The 24,539-nt window shown below is 41.5% G+C and overlaps 1 protein-coding gene across 9 annotated transcripts in view; it reads right to left on the reverse strand.

Moving 5' to 3' along the window:
* Positions 1–494: 494 nt before the first annotated feature.
* Positions 495–24,539, reverse strand: part of LOC124182454 (inactive dipeptidyl peptidase 10) — a 39,903-nt gene continuing 15,858 nt past the window's right edge. The window contains exons 1-14 of one of the 9 annotated variants that reach the window (XM_046569755.1): positions 21,456–21,827; positions 21,311–21,379; positions 11,495–11,717; positions 7,593–7,699; positions 7,148–7,346; positions 6,594–6,668; positions 5,150–5,202; positions 4,196–4,741; positions 3,596–3,914; positions 3,347–3,525; positions 3,047–3,269; positions 2,373–2,817; positions 1,717–1,922; positions 495–1,275 (exon numbers count right to left, since the gene is read on the reverse strand). In XM_046569755.1, the coding sequence (XP_046425711.1) occupies positions 1,174–1,275; positions 1,717–1,922; positions 2,373–2,817; positions 3,047–3,269; positions 3,347–3,525; positions 3,596–3,914; positions 4,196–4,741; positions 5,150–5,202; positions 6,594–6,668; positions 7,148–7,346; positions 7,593–7,699; positions 11,495–11,596 (2,556 nt within the window). In that variant the 5' untranslated portion in view covers positions 11,597–11,717; positions 21,311–21,379; positions 21,456–21,827 and the 3' untranslated portion in view covers positions 495–1,173. Of the gene's footprint in view, positions 1,276–1,716; positions 1,923–2,372; positions 2,818–3,046; positions 3,270–3,346; positions 3,526–3,595; positions 3,915–4,195; positions 4,742–5,149; positions 5,203–6,593; positions 6,669–7,147; positions 7,347–7,592; positions 7,700–7,904; positions 8,183–9,551; positions 9,772–11,494; positions 11,718–21,310; positions 21,828–24,539 lie in introns of those variants that run through there. The other 8 variants (XM_046569752.1, XM_046569756.1, XM_046569751.1 and 5 more) reach the window with 8 other exon arrangements.

Genomic DNA, 24,539 nt, shown 5'->3' on the forward strand with positions numbered 1-24,539 from the left:
ATGCGTATTGTTTTAATATTAATTATTTTTTGTCTTGTGTTTTTTTTTTTTTTTCTTCGTGTTGTTTTCCCGTTGTTTTTTTACAATTATTTATACAATATGCATTAAACCCTACGTGGAATTTTTATTACAATAATAATAATATATAACATTACTGTACATATACAGACTATGTAGGCGCGAAGCTATACAACACAGTTTTTCTTATATTATACCTGCATAATGATAATACTAATAATAATAGTAATAATAATAACAGTAATCATAACGATAATGACCAGGTAGAGGAGCTGAGGATTTTTAATTTTTATACGAAGGTAAAATTGACGACGCCGACCGATGAGAAATTTTTCCTTGTTTTAAACTTCATCTTTCTTTGCTACCTGCCTTGTTTTTTCCTTTTGCTTCGCTTAAAATTCAGACGTATATTATACATGTCGGGGATAATTGTGAGCTGCGGGAAAAGGATGGGGCAGAAATGTCGATTCAGTGAATAACAGCTTTCAAGTTTAATAATTACATGTAAGGTATATCTATATAATACGAATGCCGATTCGGCCTTACAGATATTATACAAACCCGTATATACATATATATATAGATATATACAATTTAATGTATATATGTACGTATATACGAATTGCCATACTATAATGTGCCTCGAGGATACAAATAATGTGAAATGGAAATATTCGCAATTTTATCATATAATAATTTGTTATCTCGTAAGAACAATCTAATGAATTATTTATCATGTATAGAGTGGTTAAATCGATCGTTAAGATCGTTCATTTTAATATTCACTCGCAAATTCATATTTCCTATTCTCTTCCGTTCAACAATTAGTTTAATTTCCGGGGAATTTACCATTATGAATGAAAATCGTCGACGGGTCGTGGAGGGTCGATAGTTTAGTGCTGGAGCGGGAGAGATAGAAAGAGAGAAAGAATGGAAAAAGTATTTTTTTAAAAAAGAAAGAAATATTTTCTCTCTCACTTATTTTTTCTTTTTGTCGTTGCTCCATTCGCAGCTGTATAGATATATATATACATACATGTATATGCTAACTATTAGCCTCCGGGTATTTGGCTAATACAGCTCTATGACTTAGGTAGATAGGTAGGCCTTTTCTTCGTACGCCACCGTGGTAAAGAGGGAAATTAACCTCAGGCACTAGGAGGGCTCGAGGGTGAGGCACTCGGCGAGAAAGTCCTCCATGGAACGGTAGGCGTGCTCGATTACTCCAGTCAACTCGTGATCCTCGTCCGCGTAACTCTGAAATTCACGTCTGATGATGAAGCATTTGAAAAAAAAAAATACGAAGAGAATGAAATCGCAGGATAGAAGGTAGACGAAAATCTAACCTTGTATGGTAAAGCCGCAAGGACAATGCCAAGCAAATATCCAGACCACGAAGAATTTGAATAAAATTATTATGAACACGAGGAGCGGCGTGAAAATTACTGTCACCGGCGTGAAAAGAATGAACAAAAATGCGAAGATGGTGAAACGAAGAAGATAAACCTGAACCGTGCCCTGCTGATAAGGTTTTTTGTCGCAAAATCTCCTGTGTATATGTAAATCGTTTAGTAAAATTGCATACAATATTTTCAGAAACACTTGTGAGACGATTTTTGCGGGATTTGAGGAGGGGGGGAATTTCAGCCGTATGTAAGGCACTGTAAAACGATAGAAAACAGCAGAAAGTTCGCTCACCTGATACCTGAAGATCACTCCAGCCTCTGCCAAAGCTTTAGCAAATGCAACGCCGTGTGTGTAAGGAGCAGTGAGGTCAGCCAAACCATGGAGAAGGTAGAGACTGTGACTCGGGACCAGTCGGGCCCTCTGAGTGAGATCAGCCTCGACGTAACCTTTGTAATTTTCGGAAGGTGCGCCAAGGACTCGTTCCGTAAAGGCGGAATCTGAAAAGAACCGGAATCAGTGGTCCACATTGTTCAGTGATGAAATTGACAGTACTATTTATTGATGAACAGAGTGCAATGCTTATCCAAACACGAAACCGAGTGAGTTTATGCTAAACAGGAATTTTCCTGTGGTTCTTCATTGACAATACAAGTTAAAACAAGCTACAAACTACGGAAACCCAGTGTGGTCGATTTCCAAGTTACAAAAACTCGATCTAGGGTGAATTGAGAGATGTTTTATGTTAATAGACAGGGTAAAACTATTTTTCAAGCGTGGACGTGAGTCAGTTCAAGGTGAGGAATATTTTTCCTAATGTTCATCACTGTCAATTTATATGAAACAGAGATGAGAACTGTGAAATTTGCGTGCGATCGACTCGAACGTTTCATGCTCTTTATTTCACCGTTATTGACAAGCGGAGCGCTGTCTTCAGGCTATGAACTCACTGTAGTAGAGCCAGTCGGCTATAGGGCTGACCGCGACTCCGCATTTGAACACGTTTTGCTGGCTACCAAGGACCATGGCAGTGACATATCCGCCATAACCCCAGCCCCAGACTCCGACTCTGGTCTCATCGAGGTACTTGAAGGTGTCGAGAAGGTGCCTGAGGACGGTGAGCTGGTCCTGGACCTCAACGCCACCGATCCTCCTGAACAAAGCTCGCTTTCCTTGACCCCTGGCACCTCGGACATCGAGTCTAACGTAGACCACGTCGTTGTGGCTGGACATGTACGTCCCCCAGTCTATACCGAACCTATCGGTCACTGCCTCGCTACCTGGTCGACCATTCACTTCCACCAACACAGGAAATGCTGCGTCCCGAAGCTCCTCTCGCCATGATGGAGGCAGCAGCAACTGGACCTGCGCTTTCCAGCCTTGGGGAAGTGGGATCTGAACAGAGAAAGAAGGATTAGTTATTTTCAACCGCCACATGAAAGATGATGGATAAATTTTGTCATTCGAGATTGATCAGTGAATGTTGAGCAACAACAGTGCATGCTCGTTTCTTGCGGAATTGAATCATCGCAAACTCTTCAGAGATTGAGATTAGTATTCGAAACGCGCTTAGAACCAATTGCGAACAACTGGTTATCTGATTAGTAACGGACGCAAGACTAACCTCGAAACTCTTACGTGTCGGCAGTGCGAGTTGTGATAGCTTATCTGCCCGTTGTACCCTGGTGTCGTAAAGCACCCTGACCATTTTGTGGGTTATGACCGAGTGAACACCGGCCAATGGAAGCCCGGGACCCTCGCAGTGCAGGACGTAAAACCCCTGGCCACCGCTCTCTGAGAATGGGCTAACAGAGCCTCCGAAGTGTGTGCAGTTGGTGTAGTAAAGTCTGATAAAATGACAAATGAGGTTAATAGACTGAGCAAAATGACGAAGACAAGCTTTTCTAGGTCTTCCTTGACTAACCTACTGCTCCACAAAACACCACCGAGATCGCATGTTACGCAAAGCGGTTCCAGCCGCCTCGGTTCTTCCGTTGTCGGGTCCTGAACAACGTAAAGATGCCTCTGACCTGGCCGCCGCTCACGCGTTCCCAAGTAGTAGACAAGATGAGCCTGAGTGTCCCAGGCGAGGATTTTGCTGACCTGAAATAATTTGCATGGGTGAGAATTTGAGGATTCGGCGCGAGGCAAAGCCGTGTAACCCTATACGCACCTCGTAACGGCCGTGGGATATAACGGCTATCCTCTGCTGGGTCAGAGTCACGTGTTTAATGTGTGTGAAGTGTTCCTGACTACCCTCCTGGACAGCGGCTAGAAGCAGGAAGCTGTCACCATCCGGGGCGAAAACCGGATGTGGTTGAGCGTCTAACCACTGCCCTTCCGGCGCTCGCTCTGAGTGCGTCTCCTCGCAGTTCCAACTCGGTGCATGACATCCCGACACTACTGAGAGATTCTGGGATCGCGTCATCCACACCACAGATATTTGCGTCGCGTCGTTCCCGACCCAGCCAGCCGATATAAGGTAGTATTCCCTGAAATTTATAGTGATGCTTGACAAAGTGAAAAGAAGAAAGGTGAAAGTGCCTCAAGAACGTGCCCTTGACACTCTCAAATTGGTGAAACAATTTTCAAGATAAGGAAATGTCATTTGTTTTGTAGTAATTCCTCGACTATAGGGTTTTGGACTCGTGCGAAACTGTTTGGAAATCCTGAAGAGTATCCTGAAAATTGACGATTGACCTGTTCCACTCATAAATGGTACCTCTTAAACGAATTTTATCAAATTCAACTTCATCATCACCCTAATGCTTACTGTCCGTCAAAGATCGGCGGAGGTTTCAGCCTCGTTCTGGCGACTGTGGTGTTGGTACCGTTCATGGCAGTTGCGTTGGCGAGGTCGACGAGCCAGAGGTCGACTTCAGGATTGGGCGATCCAGGCGTGGGATATCGGACAGACCTCGAGGGGGGGAAAGTCCTTTGTCTGGACGACGAGAGGGGGCCAGCGTCAACACCGTCCTGACCAACGGGAGTTCCAAACCAGGGAAATTGGAAGGCCGATACCCTGGTATCGTTGAACGATGCGAAGAGGATGTGGGACCCACTCGGACTCGGCCAGACGACTTCTGACCTCGGCAGCACCTCCTCCTGGTAGAGCCAGTCCGGAACTCCGTTGTAAACAACACCGGGTATCCCAGTGTCCGTCAGACGCGTGTCCTCGCCCGCCGACGGCGTCGCTCTTAAGTATATGTCGTTGTCCGATATCATCAACAATGATGTCGTGTTACCGAGCCAAGCCGCGAACTGCAACCTCGTTTGCTGCACTCTTGGCGACGTGTTGAGACGTAAAGGCGTGTGGTGGCTGGAGCGACAGATTAAAAAGTCAAGGTCGGTGTATTGCACTTGAAGATATTCTTAATCAGGAAGTGATGAGAAGAAATCACCTTCGTAAAGAATGTTTTCGTTAATATAAAGGTTGAAGAAGAATAACATAAAGATGTTCAGACTTTCCATGAATAAAATAAAATTAATACCATAGAAAGTGTTGAAACTGGTAGGGAAAATGAGGAAGAAGTAGAACACAATATTAACGAATGGTGTGAGTTGGGAAAATGGAGAATAATAATGATTCCACGAAAAAAAAAGTTGAAAAAACTGACGAAAAAGTATGGAGTAGTTATCTTCGAGAAAACTCGACTGAATTGAACATGGTATTGAAAAGTGTGGTGAAAAGTAAACCTATAGATTTCATTATCACTGAGTTACTCACTCGTTGGTGACGTCGTAAACAGTGTAATGTGCGGTGAAGCTGTGTCGAAAGACCTGCGGGACCGGAAAAAAAAATCAGTCAAGAAAGAAAAGCAAGGCTGGGTAGTGAAAAGACGGCATTAGTCCAAACAAACCTAGGTGGGTATAACCAAATTCGGGATAAATATGTTCATGCCCTATTTCGCCGAATGATCTGAATTATCTTTATAATTCTCCATAATATTTCTTTGAATTCCGTCCATTATATGAATACCCATACCTACGACTGTGCCTCTATGTAAGACATCATCAACATCTGTTTACTCGGGAACGGAGGTCACGTTATCTAAAGATACGTGGTTATATATACCTACTACTATACTTCGCCCCCGAGTCAATGGCCAACAAATTAATCGAACACTTTGGAAGGAAAACAAACTCTCATTCTTTCTATGTCTCCCCTCCTCGTTTTCTGTCTCTTTATAAGTAGTCAACCCTTCCGATAGCTCAGGGTGTAGATTTTCAACTCTATCATTTATAAGTCAAGCGAAAACCAGAACGGAAAAATACTTCTTCGGTTCACTTTTTTAAATAACTTATTGCTGAAGCTCATGTTACGATAATCACAAATTTCCGCGATACTGTGATTCATATATTTATTCCCAACTGTTCTGCGTAGGTATATTATACACGTATTTCATACAGTATATGCATTATAGGTATGTACATTGTACATCTATACGCTGAGAGGTTGATGAGTATTCTTTCCCGCTCGCGTGATCAGAAGCTGTTAGAAGAAGCGGGCAATCAATTTTTCGGGTGCCAGAATTCAGCAGCAGCCGAGGAATAGAGAGAAAGAGGGAGAAAGAGAGAGAAGATTCGAGGGGTATTAGTTTCTAAAAATATAGGATTCAAAGTTTTGCTTTTAATTAGCGCGGAACCGCCTAACTTTTTCTACCGGCCAGAAAGAGAGAGAGGGAGAGTGAGAGCGAGAGAGAGAGAGAAAGAGAAAATCCGATAAACAAAACTGAAAAAGCAAACCGAGCTGGAGGAAAAAAAGGAAGATGAATGGGAATAATAAAAAAGTGAGTAAAAATTAGCCACCCGCGGTATAAGCAGAGTGCCTACCGCGGGTTATCGGTGGTAGGAGAGGGGAACTAACGCGAAACTTTTCTCAAACTATTACATAACCTGAGCCCCGTATATAGAGTATATGTATTTATCACGGTCGATTGAACGTGGTACCTACCCACCTCCCAGCCCGGATGGGTGTACGGGCACGAGGCCCGTTTAATATATTGCAGAAGCCTGCAGTCGTTGTTATATATGGTTAGAAAGATAGATTAGCGCATATGCGCAATGCTAGTTGAAGTGGGATATATTAATTATCCAGGCCCCCTTCCCCGTTGTTCTAAAATTAATACCGATAAAGATAGTGCGATTTTTACCGTCATTGACGTACTCACCGGTTTGACATTGTGCTTGAACAGCACATAACGAAGGTCAGAGCTGCACTGGTAGCCTTGAACATTGAGCTGCCTCTGGAATTGGTCAAGATAGAATGCAAATCGGATAATATCAGTGTAGTCCTGGTGGGGCAGCGGATGGGTGAGGGAGTTGGTTTAATTTATACTCGCAAAGCTCCGCAGCAGCAATCACGAGAAAAGGTTATTCTGGATATTGCGACTATTTGACTTTTCTTTTCGATTTTACGTCCTTACCGAAATAGATGTACATATAATGTACATGGGTGTGTATTTGTGCGTCTACCGAAAAGCGCACCGAGGTGCGGAGTGGACTGGAGCGGTGCCGAGGGCGCCGCACCCCGGTGATCACCGCGCGGATCGATGATGCTCCGCGAGTTTGAGCTGGCCCTGGTATAAGGTCCTCAGCATATGGAATAGCGTGTTGGCACGTGGCATGAGTTCTCGGTTTTTTGGTCACTTCAAACCTTTCAGACATGCGCGTGTATCCGGACATATACCGAACAACCGCGTGTATAAACCCTAACCTAACTTACGAGGGTGTGATTCGAGACCAATAGCGACACGGAGTTGTTTGAGGTGTCCAGAAGCGCCAGGGAACCGTCGTCCGCTTGGAAGACAAACTTGTCGTGCGACAACCAGGCTGGCGGTAGACGGTGTGGCGTCAAATCACCGCGCAGGCACTCTTCTAGTGTCAAACGCTTCCCGCTCCAGTAAAGAAGTTCGTCAACGTACCTAGTTTGTATAAAAAAAAGTCAATTAGACCACCGCGGAGTGACGAGAGTTTGGAATTGGTTATCGGGAGTCTTGATTCTTCCGCCAAAGCCTCTGGCAATGGTCTTCCAAGTCCAACGAACACTCTCTTCACACTGTGGCTTCGGAGAAACTGAGACAATTGATCAATCTGAAGCATGATCGAACGCGCGATTCAACATCACCTTGGTGCTTTCTACATAAGGAATGACGAGCTATTTGGCTTACCCGAGGAGATAAATGGCGGTTACGATGCCTGCTATGACGAAGCCGATAACCAGCAGAGAGAAAACGATGCTCCTCCAGTTGTGCCCGCCCTCGGCGTAAGTCAGGTCCTGAAACATGGTCAGATTCCTAGAGGAAGAAAAAGGCGTAACATCTTCACCCCGGAACTGTCCGGCATTGGACGGTCCACGAGGAGCTCAAGATCGAGTTAAAGCTTTGCTAGGCATCGAGCATGCAGATATAGAACGAAAACAACGCGGAGTTCTTCCAACGTGAGTGAAATACTCCCGCCAAAATCAAATCACGAATTATTACCACCATCCTAGTAAAAGTTTTCGCAAGGTGCAGACATCCTAAGAACTCGTTCCATGCATGTTCCGTGCTCGTGTCGAACGTGGTATGTACTTTGGTGAATTTAGTTTGCCAGCAATTTTCCCATTGTGTCAGGTTTAAATATTGTTCATTCACTTTGGTGATTAGACGATGGATGAAAACTAACTTTAATAAGTCAATTGAAAAGCGACAGTGTTCACGGTATGATAGAAGCGAATGTTGGTGTAAAACTGACGATAGTGGTCGATGGGTACATCTGGAGATACTCTACAATGAGCTTCGGTGGTGGGAAAGAGTGCGAAACGCGATACGGTAAAAAGATTTTTTATTTTTTATATTCTGCTCTACGAAGTAACTGACGGGTGTTGTACATGTTGTTTTCTTATTCCTAATCTCGTTGCTCTAATTTTTGCTATTTATTATTATTATACGTATATATTTTTTCCCTGTATTAGCGCCATGCGAAATCTTTGATTGACGCGAATTGTAAACCTCACTACTCGGTCGTTAAATTAAAAAATAAAACGTTTTTACGATAGCCACAGTGTACGCGGTTGATAGAGTCAGCTCTGGTGCTGTTCTGCAACGATGTTTATTCAGCGAGGTGTATACGTTGAATAGTTCTAAAAATATTGTCAGACGCCTTGACGGTTGAAGTCGGATTCTTTATTTCAAGGCTCCAACGAAACCGTTCTAGCTATTATCGTCAGGTCTAGAAAAATAATGTCAATTACCAGCAGTCCGCAGATTGGCAGAGTAAAATATATTAGCATCGAATCTCACCCTCGTCGTATATGTGATTGATGCTCATGAGTCGACAAGAAGGAAACAAACCAAAATCGAAGAATGAGACAAAAAATCAAGAACGAAATTAAGAAAAACGTTCAAGTTCACTGATGAAGATCTGCCATGCCGCATTTCTTGTGGCACACGCTGAAATCATATCTACGTGTTTTACTTCTCAAGACTCATCTTTTACACGAATATATATATATGTATCTCCAGATATATATATATATATATAGACACACGTGCATACACAGACGTTGCCTTGAACCTTGAACCGAAGTTATAAATTGACAAATGATTGACTTCCTCTGGAAGTAACGATCTCTGATTGGCCAGCATCAGACGCGGTAATCGTTTTCCAACGACTTGTTTATCACCCTTTAAATATTGCACCCTCCTTCAACCTCTTTTTTTAAATTTATTTTCCACTTCTCCTATACTACCAGTGTTTTCTCCTCATGATATTCTTATTATATTTCTTTTTCTATTCTTCCAGTTCTTATAAAATGCCACTGTTCTTAATTTCCTCTATTGTAAAATAAAAATTCACTCCCACTTTTTGATTATACAAAAAAAATCTTAAACTAAACTTATCGTCGCTCACAAACTTGATTTTGGTGACAAAATGAAGTACTTTTTCCTCTTGTTAATTATAATCAGATTGTGACAGAAATATATACAAAGCTGGGTGGATTGACACCTCCAGTTGGAAACCGTACAGTGCAAGGTCACGTCTGACAAACTAAACACAAATGCGCAACCTTCTCTAGAATACTGACTGAGGACAATCGAAATCAGAGAAGGTGAATTGATATTTACAAAAATCAGCCTCTTACCTACCCAGTTGCAGACGGCGTTGCAAAAGGCCATTTTGCAAGCCAAAGACAGATATGAATATAGCGTGACTTCTGAAGTGTGGAGATGATATTTTGTTTGGATTTCCAAAGAGAAAAGGAAAACTTGTTCACCCTCACTTTGGCAATCGAGGACGCGATTCTGTCAGTCTGGTCTGTGACTACGCTGTGGTCTGCAGCTAAGCTGGACTGGTGTTTATTTCCTCGTCCCACCCTCGAGAATGGGAGTGTAGGAGGTGGAGGAGAAGGAGAAGTAGGAGGAGGCTGTTGCTATCAGGTGGTAATCGAGTTACGAATTTACGTTGTGTGCCTGCGAGGAACTCTACTACGACTAGATCCACCAGGAAACCTAGTCTGCACCAGTCTACTATCCCTGGAATAGATTTGCGCCACGTTAGAATAATGAATTATACCAGTAAGGAGAATTAGAGAGTGACAACCGGCCGTGAACTTGCTCGAATTACCGTGAGAAGGATCAAAACGTGAGGCGAGGAAGAGCCGTGATATTTATTACTTTTCGTCAATTGCTCTCGAGGATCGTTAAGGTTTTAGACTCCAAAAGACTCCTCAACTCTGCCGCAAAATGCAGGATCTCAAGCCCCAGCCTCGGGATGATCGTTCGAAACAGTTATAAACGAGGTATTGGCTACACCCTTCGTTCAAAAGACTCCCTTTATATTCTCAGGACGATTTTGACGACCGACACTTTCTTTTTCTTCTATTCACTCGACGCTCGGTCTCACCGCGACGCAAACCCTCGCAACCAAAAGCCCCACGCTATGGTTTATCCGCAGTGTCGTTCGCCAGTATCGATTCCGTGCATTAGACCAGCGCGAGGACGGATTTGCCTCAGTCTCACGCTCTCTTCCCTGCATACCATCTTGACAACCTTTTGTTTAACGTTCGACGCAATCATTGATTTACAATTTAATTTGCTTTCCCGTGTTCCAGTCAGGCATATCTGTATCGTATTTTAATCCGCAGACCTGTATTATTGACAACCATCGTCATTGAACATTATCCGTATGAAATTTTTCGGTGGTTCATCGTTTTTTGCTTCCTTATTTTTCTCATTCAATTCTTTTAAATCCATAGCCAATGTGGTAGAAGTTTAATTAGTAATCAGTAATATCTTCGGTAGATTTCGGAAACTTTCTAAAACTTCACTTCACTTCACTTAAAATCATCATCATTTAAGTTCGTTTTCTTCCTTATCATCATTTTCTTTCATCCGTTTGAATCCGCTGAGAATGATCAGCGAACAGTGAAGTTCTCTCAGTCCTTGTACAATTTTGTTGAAACAGCTGTTCTTTCTTTTTTTATTTGTCATCTCTTTTTTGCATCGTTTTCTACTCGATCTTCTACGACTTACATGCAAGTTCACAGAGTACTAATCGGTAATCATTAACAATTTTCGATCGCTTTGAAAACTTTAGTAAATCAGTGTTTCTTCGGGTTCTTCATATTCGTTCTCATCTTAGTTTGTTGTTTTTTTCTGTAATAATTTGAATCTTCTTGAAACGAAGTGAAATCCATCACGGTGCTACTCAGATAAGTCTTTCGACCGGGTTTTCAAGACCAAGTGAATCAGTTCAAGGTTTTTCATCTTCGTCATCGTGATCGTAATTTTACTGCTCCTGAACTTATTGTCAAATGAGCGATTCAGTGAGCGATCGTGTGAGTGATTCGTCTTGATTAGATAGAGACACATACATACACCGAGGCACATACACGGGCAATTAGTGTCAAACAGTGCTTGGATACGGTGAGTGGGAGGTGCGAGCATGCCCTGATGGATGTGTAGGTGAAATCTGTGAGTGCGTGAACCGGGATTTACTGAATATACGAAACACTGACGACCGAACGAGCGGACGAACGAACGAATATAACGACGAAACATCGAGAAGAGAAAAGCCGGCGATTGATTACCTCTTTTACCTGGGCAGACTTTGACCGGGGATCGGCGACCTGGACGGTCTCGTCGGGAGGTAGCCGCCAGGAGTTCCTCTCGACGTTGACGCTGGCGTTCATAGCGTCTGCCTCATTCAGCTACGAGCCACCTTCGTTCAGGGCTCGCGTTATCGGCTCCCCAGGGTAACCCCTGGGCCACTCCTGGGGCCGACGGGAAGCTCTCCGATCCACAGCTCTGCACCTTGAACCAAAACGAGACAAACGGTTTTCACATATGGATAGTGGATACTTTTCGCCTCCTTCGTCAATCACAAGGAGAGTACCCGAAGCGTACCTCACTGATTTTCTTTATTCTGTGACATTTCGTAGAGCATCAAGAAACATTACACACGGCTGTTTTCAACGTGCCAATCCAGCCGTTCAAGGTGCAAAAACCACCCCAAAATTCGATTCTTACGATTTCTCGATAAAGACGTAAAATGTATGGATAAAATCAATTTGACAATATTCACTACCATGAGATGATAATATGGGTGCTGTTTTCGTCCCCAGGGGTTGCATTTATTTTTTTTTGCAAACCTTAGGGGTGGTTTTTACCCCTTGAACAGCCACATTATCAAGTAGAAAAAAATACGTGTCCAATGGTTTTTGATGTACTATAACGTATTAGAGAATGATGAATTCTGTGAAGCATGTATCGGGTATGACTTTCTCTGTGGCTTCCAATCCTCGTAATGGTTATTCGAGGTAAGTGGGAATACATCTATCTACCATTGTATAGATTTTCTCCCGGAATTAGTCCGGGCCTACAGAAACTGTATATAACTTATAATACCCGCAGCCTGCAGAGGCTTGAGACTTGCTCCAGAAATCCAGGGCTCTATACTTTCTCTGTCTCTCTTTCTCTCGCAGTTACGTCTAGATGCCCCGAGTTTTGTACCCAGAAATATGAAACGCTTGAAAAACATTTTCGAGTTTTCTCGTTTCTACTCTGTTTTCATTTGTTTTAATTTTTACTTTTGGACGGAGATGAAGAGAAAGAGAGAGAGAGAGAGAGAGAGAGAGAGAGAGAGAGAGAGATAAGGCACTCTTGTGACAAAATGTTGCTGTTCACTGTTGGCGAAACAATATGAGATGAGAAAATAATTGAAATTCCAGTTAGTCTACACAGTTGCGACTTGTGTTATGTGCGTACACCCACACCGTAAACATAAAATAAAAGTGTCACGACACGTGGTCATAAAAAAATCCCTCTTCCATTCTCGAATGCGACCATATAATGTCTGCGTATACGCATCGCAGTACCTACGATATCTGATGATATTGAGAAAACCCTACGTCCCTTTGGTTATATATCCCTATATAGCATCTCCGCATCGTAAAGTGTATACAAGTTACAGTATGAATTTTATACATGTATACATGAGCGTACACTGACGTCAAGTGTTCTGCGGTTAGAATTTTTTAATACACAGCCTCGCGCGTTGAACACGTACGCGAAATGAAGAAAATTCAGACCAAATTTGGGTTCCAGTGGTATCATTGATTATCGTAATTTTCTATTACGCATCTGCGTCAGCCAATGGCGAGTGATTTTATGTGGTTTTAAGTGTCGGTTCACCGAGTGATTTCAAGCGATTTCGTGTTGATCTATATTAATGTGAATCAGAAGGGGCGCTCAGTGATTTCACAAAGCGAATAGCGGCCCTTCGTTCCCAATAACGACTACATGTGCAAGGAAAGATAAATATAAAAAAAAAAAAAAAAGTAAGGAAAATACTGAATACCTCCCTGATGGAAAAATAAGAAGAAGAAGAAGGAAATGTTTTTATTCGCTTATTACCCGTCTAAGGGAATGCTTGTTATAGTCTTTTTGTACGTAGAATTCGTCGGTTAAAATCAGTTTTATAGTTCCAAGCCGACCATTGATTGGCCTTTAAAAAACTCCGTGGGAATCTTTTACGATGATAAACAGGGCGAGCAAAATTTTTCTTTAAACTTGTTCCACGTATAATATCATCAATTTTCTATCGCCCACGTTATTCATACTCATATTTACATCCGCGTGGTTCGGATTTTCTCCTCCTCCCATCCCCTCCCTCCCGCGCCACGCTCTTTTAACTAAAGCACATCCGCAGTGTAACACTGTATAAGGCAAGCATGCGGAAGTAGCCGGTAAAATTTACTTTCGCGTGTGAGTCTTCGGGGGATGAGCTTCGATAATGAAGATTGATTTGGATGCGGCATATTCGTCGTCGTTGTAGCTCTTGTGACAGGAAAGTAAGAGGAAGCGGAAGAAAAAGGAGTAGATGAAGTAGCGGGAAAATTCTCCAGACGGTATAAACCGAAGTGCAAGTTCCGTATCCTATCTATCTATATTGCCAATCGATTCTTCATTATTGGACGCTGCATTAGCAATGCCGCATCTATAATTTGCAGAAGATATTTACACATTTATATATGTACATAAGTTGATGTTGTACATAAGTACCAATGTACTACTTAGACACAATCTGGTGATGAGAAAACAATCGGTATCGACATATTATCTGAAATAACAAATCCATGGACGGTGAGTGGTTAATTTTTTTGGTATAGTTTTCACCGCTGTTTACAATTTGTTATCGTTATTGTGATTTATTATACGAGGAAACATTGTAAGTACTTGCAGTGTGCATTCTATTATCAGTAATTTCTCTGTGTCTTATTAAAAAAAAATATAAACAATAGAATTGAAACAAATGAAAAAAAAAAAATGCGCAAAGAAATCGGTTTACGTAAAATAGGTGTGTATGTATGTCCTATACGTATTACATAATATGTTTTGCCCCCACATCGTTGAGCATAGATTACGTAGTTATACATATGTAGACGCTCGCTTAACCTAAAACAACAAAATATTCTCGCGTAGACAAAACAAATTCCCCTTTCCCCCACGTATATATCACTCTTCTCTTTGGTTTTTCTTTAAATCTATCCCGTTCTCTTTTTCCACCCATTTTTCACTCGTTTTATCTTTCCCGTTATCACACATTGGTAAGTTGGTATACATGTCTTGTATTTATGTAAACGCGATGTCGAGAAAATGAAGAAAGAAGGAAATAGTATGATGAAAAGGAAAAAAAGAAAAAAAAAACAGAAAAACACTGCGAAAGAATGATCAAAACTGAAATTCTGTTCTTATACGAAACATGTACAAGAATATCTATGCTTACACATTTTCTCTTTTCTTGCACGAGTGAAGTATATTAAAAAAATCAAAGAAAAACATGCGCTGCATGCAGATGGAAAACGGGTCAAAAGTGAACTCTGGGATCAAATGGTCCTTCGACAAAAAAAAAATGTTGTAAACCGTAAATGACACGTGCACAAAAGGTGTACGATTCCTTCAGAGAGGGTGAGGACTGTTTTGCCCCAGGTTACCATTCTTTTCCAGGGATCCCATTTTGTTCTAGGATCCTATTTTGCCGCAGGTGCCCGTTTTTCCTCAGGACGCTATCCCCCCATCCTCCGAATATTCTGTCATACCGTGCCTATTATTTTCAAAAGTTTGATTCGAAGTACGTACGGGAACATGCTAGATATTGCTTTTACAAGCGCATGATCAACCCGATGTTAAACTTTGACGAATTGGGAACCTGATGGGGGGTAGGTTATATTATCCATACACCTCGCAGGGGTCCTGAGGGGGAGGTGCCTGGGATTTGCGGCGTGTAGCCGATGCAGCGGCGACGGCGTCAGCATATTATAATATACATATACTTCGTACATACACATATGTATGTATATAACTGTTCCCTCCACTGCCCGTGACGTCAGAGGTTCGAAGCGTGTTACGTCAGCGGCAGTGCGGCAGACCGGGTGGGCGGCCGTATAACAAGAGTTGGGAAGGGGATGAAAGCTGCGGGATGGGGGCGAACAACCGGAACGGAGATAAAAGGCGGACGGGAGGCAGTCGCATTCGGTTCGGCAACCGCCGCCAATTTTTCCGCCCGGCGCTATGCACGTTACATGCATATTTTGCCAACATTGCAAAACACTTAAAAATATAAAGAACATCAGATTGCACATGACATGTAGTACGTACAGTGAAAACCAAAACATTAAATAAGGTAAAAGAGATTTTTGAAATTTATAAGAATCTTCCTGAAGTCCAATTTTTGAGTATCCGTTTCATTTTTCTGTATATATATATATATATATATATATATATATATATATATATATATATATATATATATATATATATATATATATATATATATATATATATATATATATATATATATTCTCTGGGGGGGGATTGCGGATTAGTTAAGATCTCTTAATCTAGTTGACTTCGATTCTTCTTTGTATCTGTAGATCAAGTTTTTCGGCCAGATTTTTCTTTTTGTTTCCTCGACTGTTTCGGTTCTTTCCTGTCTTTCCACCCTCCATCCACCCCTGTATATGTATGTGGGTGCTCCGGAGGATCAAGAAAGACGGGAAAGCGACAGACAGCACGGCGTTTCTTACCCCGTGTGGCATAAATCAATATAGGAATAACCTATGTATACACAAATACACAGACCGACGACACCAGCCTCCCCTCGCTGTCTGCAGTCTTACGAAGTGAATTAAACAAACTCCGCACGAGCTTTTCGAGTTTTTACCTCGCCCTCGTTTTTCTTCCTGTTTCTCCTCCTGCGCTTTTTCACTTGCTAGTTACTTCATTTCTGCGCTTTTGCGCTTCTAGTGCGCTTATTTGCATTAATTTTTTGCTGTTATGATTGTTTCATTGTGTTTTCAGCGTTTATCCAAACTTTTATAAAAACGTACAATATGTATGCATGCATTATTATTTTAGATTGCACTTCTTTGCACTTGTATTTTTAGTCGAAGAATTAATAAAGTTCGAAAATAATTTCCAAATGTCGAGACAGTGATAAGCAAAAAATAAAAAAATTCGGTAACAAATTGGAACACGATCTCGAAAAATAGCATGAATCACGCTTGAGATGGTTAGAGTTGGACGACGGAGGAGTTAGCATGGAATGCTCCATAAATGCTCATAAGAAAGTTTCCTTAACTACAGCATTATACGTACTGCCCGGGGGTATTTATATTCTTCTTGAAAACACAACTCGCCAAGACAGTGCAAAGACAGCTTCTTCCCGAATTTCTCTCTCACTCTCTCTCTCTCTCTCTATTTCTCCTGTATATTTAACGTTGAAACACTACTTAGATGTTATAACTGCAACCAGAGAGACTTTATCCTGTTTCAGGTCTCACTTGCCGCTGCTACTGCATCCTTATTTCACACGTTGAAAAAGGGAGATAAAGAGGAAGAGGAAAAAGAGAAGACGGAGCAAAGTATGTGGGTGTCTATAATATATATTTACACTCTACAATCTAGTCTAGTCATGTAGTTCGCAGGATCGTTATACCAAACAAGATCGTCGTACTCTGATATCCGATCGTTACTTCGGATTGTTTTCCTCCATCTAGTTCTCCGAGTTATACACAAAACACACCTACACCTTGGCGGTTGGTTATACGTGTAACTAGTGACTGCAGCATCTGCTACGGTGCTACAGGTCCAATGGCCCGATACTTCACTCTCAGTGTTTTCCCAAGCTGTGCAAGTCCATCAACGATATATCACGACGTTCGCTTCGAGGACAGGTTCAACACTCTATCAGTGTATATCTGCGCGGTGCATCGTCTCGGTCATCACTTATTCATGGGTGAACTTTAACGATGACAGCATTGGTAGACGTTAGTTGAGGAGGGAAGTCTTCCAGTCGTAAAGAATTCACCGTCGTAAAGGGTGACACTCCTGAAGATCATCCTGATAGGGTGAATTCGTTCCGAATCACCTCTTCGATGGTAAATAAATTGGTAGGTTTGTTTTACTCTTTCAGCAACGCGTGCAGCCGAGAGATTGATCATATTTAAATTAAAATGAGTTCGCGTGATGTTACTGAACGTTATTTGACAACGAATTCGATCAAAGAATTGAAGTCATCGACCAACAGGAGCTTACATGTTATTTCGTTCTCCGATCACCGAGTGCTCAGGAGCACGATGAATTCTGACCAAAATGCCAAATGCGCTTTGTTCTCTCACCCAGACATAGAGATGAGCCAACAAAAGTATGACGGGTATGAAGAAAGCCTGTTTAAAAATACACGCGAATCATATGGTGACAGAAGCACGGTGTACACAATTTCAGAGTGGCATAACGACGTCCTGGTGTGACTTCCGGGTTAAAATAAGGTTTGAGCGTGGTCCCGTTTGGGTCGGGCCCGAATTAATTACGGTGGCTTATGCCGGGGTGACGAACGTTGCTTCCATTTCGTGTCACGCAACGCGATATATGTACGAACAGTTCCGTGTCTCGAAACAAGGATAGTGCTGCTCCAGCCTTGCTTAGGCATGTGTGATGGTAAAACTGCAGGAAACACAGCCAGAAGGACTGGCTAACAGGTACCTAACTTAACTTCTGCAGTATTGTGTGTCACGTAGGCAGAGAGTCGACACTTGCATCGGACGTTCTGCCTTCCACTGCATGCATGAACTGTAACAATGACGCTAAGTTGTGAACACTGCATCGGGCTGTTTGTGCCACCGCCTCTTCTCCTTCCTCAGAGGCTTGCGCCTCTACCGGAGAACAAGGCACTGAATTCTTGCGCGTTAGCCTGCTCTTGTTCCCCATTCTCCGTCTTTTCCATTCCACGGTTTCCCTCCGGTCCGCATCCTCATCTTTTTGGAAGAGATTCTTCCCGGTACGGTGCTGCAGCGGTGAGCCTCAAAGCCTTAGATACGTGCGAATTCCGCGCTTGGCAGTAGGAGGGAAAACTTTCTCCGCATGCCCAACAATACCTACCCATGCCTATAACGTGCTTGATGCTTAGAGCGCTCGGGACTGTCTTGTTTGTTCTCCACGCTATTGTTTCAAATTTCCATCTCTCAATCTCTCTCTGTTTCCCTTTCCAGTTTTCGCCATCCACCAGCCACCCCTCACCCGGCTATTGTTCCGGAATTGAGCAACTTTCGAGGATGGCTCGTGAAATGAGAAGCTTACTGCTGGTGACCGAGTATGAGAAACCACTATGGAAGTATCTCATAGTCCGCAACTGACGTAATGTTACAAACACTGCTTACGCAGAAATTGAAAAGAACTTGACGAAGTCGCACCATATCGCAGATAAGTTCAATGCTTAACGTTGTCTTGAATGGTGAGAAATTGGTAAACGCCATATGCAAGAGAAGCGAACCTTCGCCAATCGATCTCACGTCGCGAAGGCAAGCGATGATTACATTTCACATGTTCATTCGAGTGCCTCTCGACGGTTCTAAGTCGAAATAGAGCGAATGGCCATAAAGCTGCCATAACAAGTTTGTTCAAACGGTCACTTGAACCATCAGAATCTGACCACTTGTGTTTTACGTCGATTCCACTTAGCTGCCGCATTTTCGAGTGGATTTCGCAATTTCAAGTCTGGAATTTCAATCCCATTTGCCGGGGTTGCGCGTGGTGCATTTCGTCTGAGTCGAATCTGCAGCCTGTACGGAATCTTGGTAAACTTTCAGGCTTGGTGGCTTTGCATATAGCCTCTTATATCTACGTCTAACTTTACCAAAACCAAATTTGCAGTGCCTTCGAGGTGTTCGTCACCGCCTTGAGCTATCAGCTTATACTACGCTATTCGGACCTGCAAAAAGAGTTAACGCTGTCGAACTTTTTCAGCTCACTATTTAAGCCTTGATGCAAAGATATACGTGCAGACAATATACTTTGACAATGATTACGTTGATAATAGTAATAAGGAAAGTAATGACGAGTAAGGGGTCATTAGCCGCGTCATTTCACCATCTTGAGAATTAAGAGAGACAAGCTCAAGTCCCTCGTGGTGCATACTACATTGCCAGATGAGATGGCGCGTTAAATACGAGGATGAGAGTGAGGATGAGGATGAAGAGGTGGAGGAACATGCTTCTCTCAAGCAGAGAGTCTCGTCTATAGCAACGTCCATAAATTATTCTCTCTGTATGCCGTGTATCGTTTTACAACGTGAACATTTCCAACCGTGATAGATAATCTCGAAGTTTCTCTGAAAGTTTGGAAATTTTTCACTAATTCAAATATTCATCACATGATTATACGGTGCTCTTATTTTTCATTTGGTTTTTAGTTCTCGTCTGAAAATTCCAATCCAACAAATGTAGGAATATCTTACATCGACTTTAAAATAGTCAAAACACTTTTAAAACAAAAGAATATCATCGCAATTGTAACAGAAAAAGAATGCACGAAGTGGATAAAAAATTCCCAACAGCTTAAACGGATATGGTTCAGGTTTTTAAGGAGTGATAAAATTGACAAGGGTGGTTTCGGTGTCGGGGTTTGAAATTGACTCAACCTGATTTCGTTCCTCAGGTATGTACAATATAGGTAGATTATATACATTTATATATACGCAGACATAATAAAGTGGCGGTACGACGGCGAAATTTGGTGACTGTGAAGATGAACGATGACACTGCAGGGACGCACCTTAGTCGGCTACACACATACACATACATATTATATAATTTAACGTGTACGTGTGTATACCTATACACATATACAGAGCTTGAGCGCGCCAGCCATATCTGACGTATCATTAATTATCAGTCTCTTCAAACCTGCTGACTAAACTGTGTATATACATAGGTATATATATATATATATATATATATATATATATATATATATATGACATGTGTGTGTGTGTGTGTGAATGTGTGCGCATAAATTAATGTGTACGCGTCCACGTGTGTGTGTATGTATACATATTTTATACGTGCATAGGTATATCGTATATCTATATATGTGTAGGTATATGTGAAACACACGTAAACTACTTAAGTGGGGTTGTATAGTACTTTTCACTCGGGGCAGCGAATTAATAACGATGAGCCTGTAGAGTGTGCAGAAAGGCGGAAAAAAAAATTGAAAAAATTAACGTAGAGAAAAAAAAAAAAAAAACATGAAACAAAAGAGAAAACATCGCGTTGCTTGAATAGTGATTGAGTGAAGAATTGAGTTCAAAGGTAAATGCGCGTTGAGAAGCAAATTTTGAGGCAAAGAAAAATTCATCGTGAATAATAAAGAATTAAGTGCGATGTGACATGTGTGCGTACGATTTATACTAAGGAATATATGTTATATGTATATATTGTATGTATAATGTATGTGTAGGAAAACATGGAGCAAATACTGGATGGTCAGGGTTGAAAACGTTGGTTGAATTAGCATGGAATGCTCTATACAGTCCGTCGTGTGTATTTATAGCGTATAGACATGCGTTTAATATTCATGTGAACCAGGGAGGTGCAAAGCTGATCTATTTGCACGTGGCTACTATTCTATTACGTGATCGGTTTTTTGTGCGTCGTTAAATTATTTTTTTTCACACGTTTTTTGTATCATTCGCTCGTACGCATATTAACAAATTCACAGAGGAAGAGATTTTTTTGACTGGAAATATACACAAAATTGAATAGACGTGTCATTAACAAATATTTTGAGAATATAGAAAAACAAAAACGCGAGAAAAATCAAAGTTATCAAAAAATCATTCATATTTCTCCCATACGAATTACCGTGAGCAAGCAAAAGTCACAAAAGTGAAAATTACAAAGTTGAGAAAACGGAAAAAGCTCTTGTCAACGAGAGAATGAAAGGAGCTGAGAAACTCTAGAAGAATTAAGTTGTCATCGTTGCCTTAGTTGATTATTCTTCTCTAGAAACAATCGCGGGTGCGTTTTTATTTTTTTTCGTGTTCTTTTTTTTTCTATTTTACTCACCATTTCTTCTAGATTGTTCTTCAAAAAAACCTCTTCTTCTTTTCTCACGGTAATTTATCATTTAAGCGGCTGTGAGTTAGAGAAATTTGTAAAGAAAAATTTTCTCCAGCGTAATTTATGTATATCTACCCTTCACAAAGTCAACCTTTTTCTTCTTTATCCTTGCTTCTTATTCTTCTTACTCTTCTATCTTAGGAATAACAAAAGTCCTGTACGTTGCAAGCCTCACTTGAGCTTGAACTTAATTTCGTCCATTTTTCGGCACATTTTTATCGAAATTATCAAACTCCGTTTTAAATAATTCTTTTTTATCTTATCCGCTTAATTCAAATTCTGTTACTCTATCATTCATGCACTCGCGGGTTGATCATTAGTTGATGAGATGATTATTCTTGGATGGAAATGCCGATATCCGCGTGAATTTTATGTGAACCTTTGCAAACTGCAAACGACGCTCTTAAAAGAGACGAGAATCTCGACGGTCTCGGTCTCCGTTTTGTACTGTCGTCGTCTCCGTTCGGTCAGAAGCATCTCCTCCGCCTGTTTTTATTTTTTTCCTAGTTTTCGAGTCAACTCTATCCACGTGCTGGTCAGCTGGCCACGTGTCAGACATTAGCGGCATCCGTGAAATATGGAAAAAGAAGAGTAAAAAAAAAGGAGATAGAGAGGTCAGTTTTCGAAATTCATTGCGAAATTAAGTGTCAAAATAGACGGGCGTAAATACGCAGCAAACATTATTCAATATAGCTATAGAAACGCTTGGAATAAGAGCCGAGGGGCGACAACAGCCAAAAATAACCGAAACGGTCACCAACCACAACGACGTGCATCTTCAAAGACCTTCTCGGATTATTATAACCTCTATTTTGCTCTCGTATCTGGGCGGCAACGTGTTTTCACAGCCAGAAAAATTATCACGCGAAAAATATTTTTGAACACCGTGTTTTTACGATCCAGACGATAAATGCTCATTCAGAAAAGTGAAGAAAATAGATTTTAATCGTCGATCACGATTTTTCGTTTACCCATAGATTTGAAATGTCCGTTTTCTTTTTTCAAAACCTCGTCGTTCAATTTTTATTTCACGGTATGAATTGAATAGCCCAAATCCGAACGAACGTGAGAAAACTTAGATACATACTCCAAAGGTACGTGAAAATCACCTGGCTGGTTTGCCAAATAAATTTCTACGGCAATGCAGTATTTATATTTGTGTCCAGAACGAGTCTGGTTGAGAATAATAAAAATAGCTAGCAGAGGCGAAAGATAAAATGCATACATCAAATAAAAGTTTGACATTAAAATTGGGAAAAATCGATTCAGGTTTTCACCCCGCTGAAAATTTATACTGGAAAAAAAATCATTTTCCTTTGCGCCGATGCCTTACGAAATATAGTAATTTTTGAAGTTGTATGCGAGCCCAAAGCCAAGGTCAGGTTAAAGTTCCGATTCTGGTCGGATTGAGAACTCTGTTAATTGGTTAATCCATTTCCCGTTGTACACAGAATAATTGATATTGCAAAAATCGGAGCGTTCAGTGAAGAAATTAACTTCACGCTCATTTGAATAAAATCGAAACAATGTCGAAACGATAAAAATTGCGAGGTGATTTAATAGACGTAAAATTATTATATTTGGCGAATTAGAGTAGTTGGAATTTAACTTACGAATTAAAGAAGGAAACGGCAAACGGACCTGTTTCGTCACCGCTCGAGAAGGGCGACGATGGATATGGTTTCAGCTTTATTAGCACGGTTTATTAGCCTACTTGAATGCTTGTAGAGCTCGTCGTTCCTGCAGTGCAGATGGTATGTACGGTGCGCAGAACGGTAGAAAGAGGTTGTATAACGCTTTCCGTAACGACTCTGGCACGATTAAAGAAACACCGTTACTCAAATTTCCCTAAGGCTTCAAGTGTCGGACGACTATATCCTGCAGTTTCTCCGTACAGTGAGAAGATAAAGAAAGCTGAGACGACTGACAAAATTTAAAGCCTTTAGAGGCTCCTGATCGTCACTCGATCAGAGCAGGATCTTCTTGATTCAGACATTTTTTGAATATTTCGTTTTATTGGTGCCTGAAAATCAAACCTTAGCCTGCAGTTTCATAAAAACCATCGTCAGGAAAGCTGAAAATTTGAGATGCTCTTGAAGCAAACATTCTCACCTTAAGGATACTCAAAATGGAAATGAAACTGTACAGTGCCTGATTTAAAATGCTAGAATATAGCTAAAGAAAAGCAGACTGGAAGCTAGTTTCTGGTCACTCAGTAGCTATGGTACACCTTTATTTCTGTTAGTATCTGAAAACCAAACGAAGCGATCTAGTTTCGCTTAGAAAAAAAAGGAGGTCGTGAAAAATTTGTTACAAATTCAAAAATTCAAGCAAGTGTCCCTTAATGTCAAGCTTTTACTACGGATGTCTGTTTCCTTTTGTATCTAAACACTAAACAATGCCATACACCCTCATGAGAGAAATACCAGGTAAGCTGAAAAACCGAAGAAAAGTTGACTTGAAAGTAAGATCATTCCTCGATGACGTCATCCATTCAAGACACTTAAAAAATAAAAGCAACTGTGTGGTTCCTCAGCAAAAATGTAGTTTAAAGAAAGTAGACTGGAAATCTGCGACTACAGTCAATCGGTAACCACGATAGACTTTCGTTTCTATTAGTTTCCGACATTGAACGGTGCGATGTAGTTTCGAAAAGGAATGACCAGCAAAGCTGGAAACCAAAAGAAGTCGAAAATTGAAGGTCAGATGTCTCTCCATGAGATCACTTCATGGTCATTAATCTTCAGGATACTCAGAAAAGAAATGCAAAATCAACCGTATGGTTCCTAAGTGGAGATGCTATAACCTGGAAGCTAGTGTGTGGTTAATCAGTAGCTTTCGTATACTTTCGTTACCGCTATTACCTAGAACCCAAATGGTGCGATGCAGTTTTCTCTAGGGGGATGCCGGAAATTCCAGGAAAATCAAAGCCATGGCAGAAGCCGGTGTCATTCCTACTGACCGAACGGATCAGAGATCGATGGCCGAACGCGTGTGAGGATAACCCTCGTGGGCAATCGCTTAACCGAGTAACCTTGGTGTAGCGAGGGGGAAGGGCAGGGCGGAATGGAGAGACTCGGAAGAGGGAGAGAGTGAGCCAAATGGGTGGGGGGGGGGGGGGGGGGGGGGTAGGAAGAAGGAGAGACAGAACGAGAATACTGGAAAGCGGAATAAG

This window comes from Neodiprion fabricii, chromosome 5, assembly GCF_021155785.1.
Source record: "Neodiprion fabricii isolate iyNeoFabr1 chromosome 5, iyNeoFabr1.1, whole genome shotgun sequence".
NCBI lineage: Eukaryota > Metazoa > Arthropoda > Insecta > Hymenoptera > Diprionidae > Neodiprion > Neodiprion fabricii.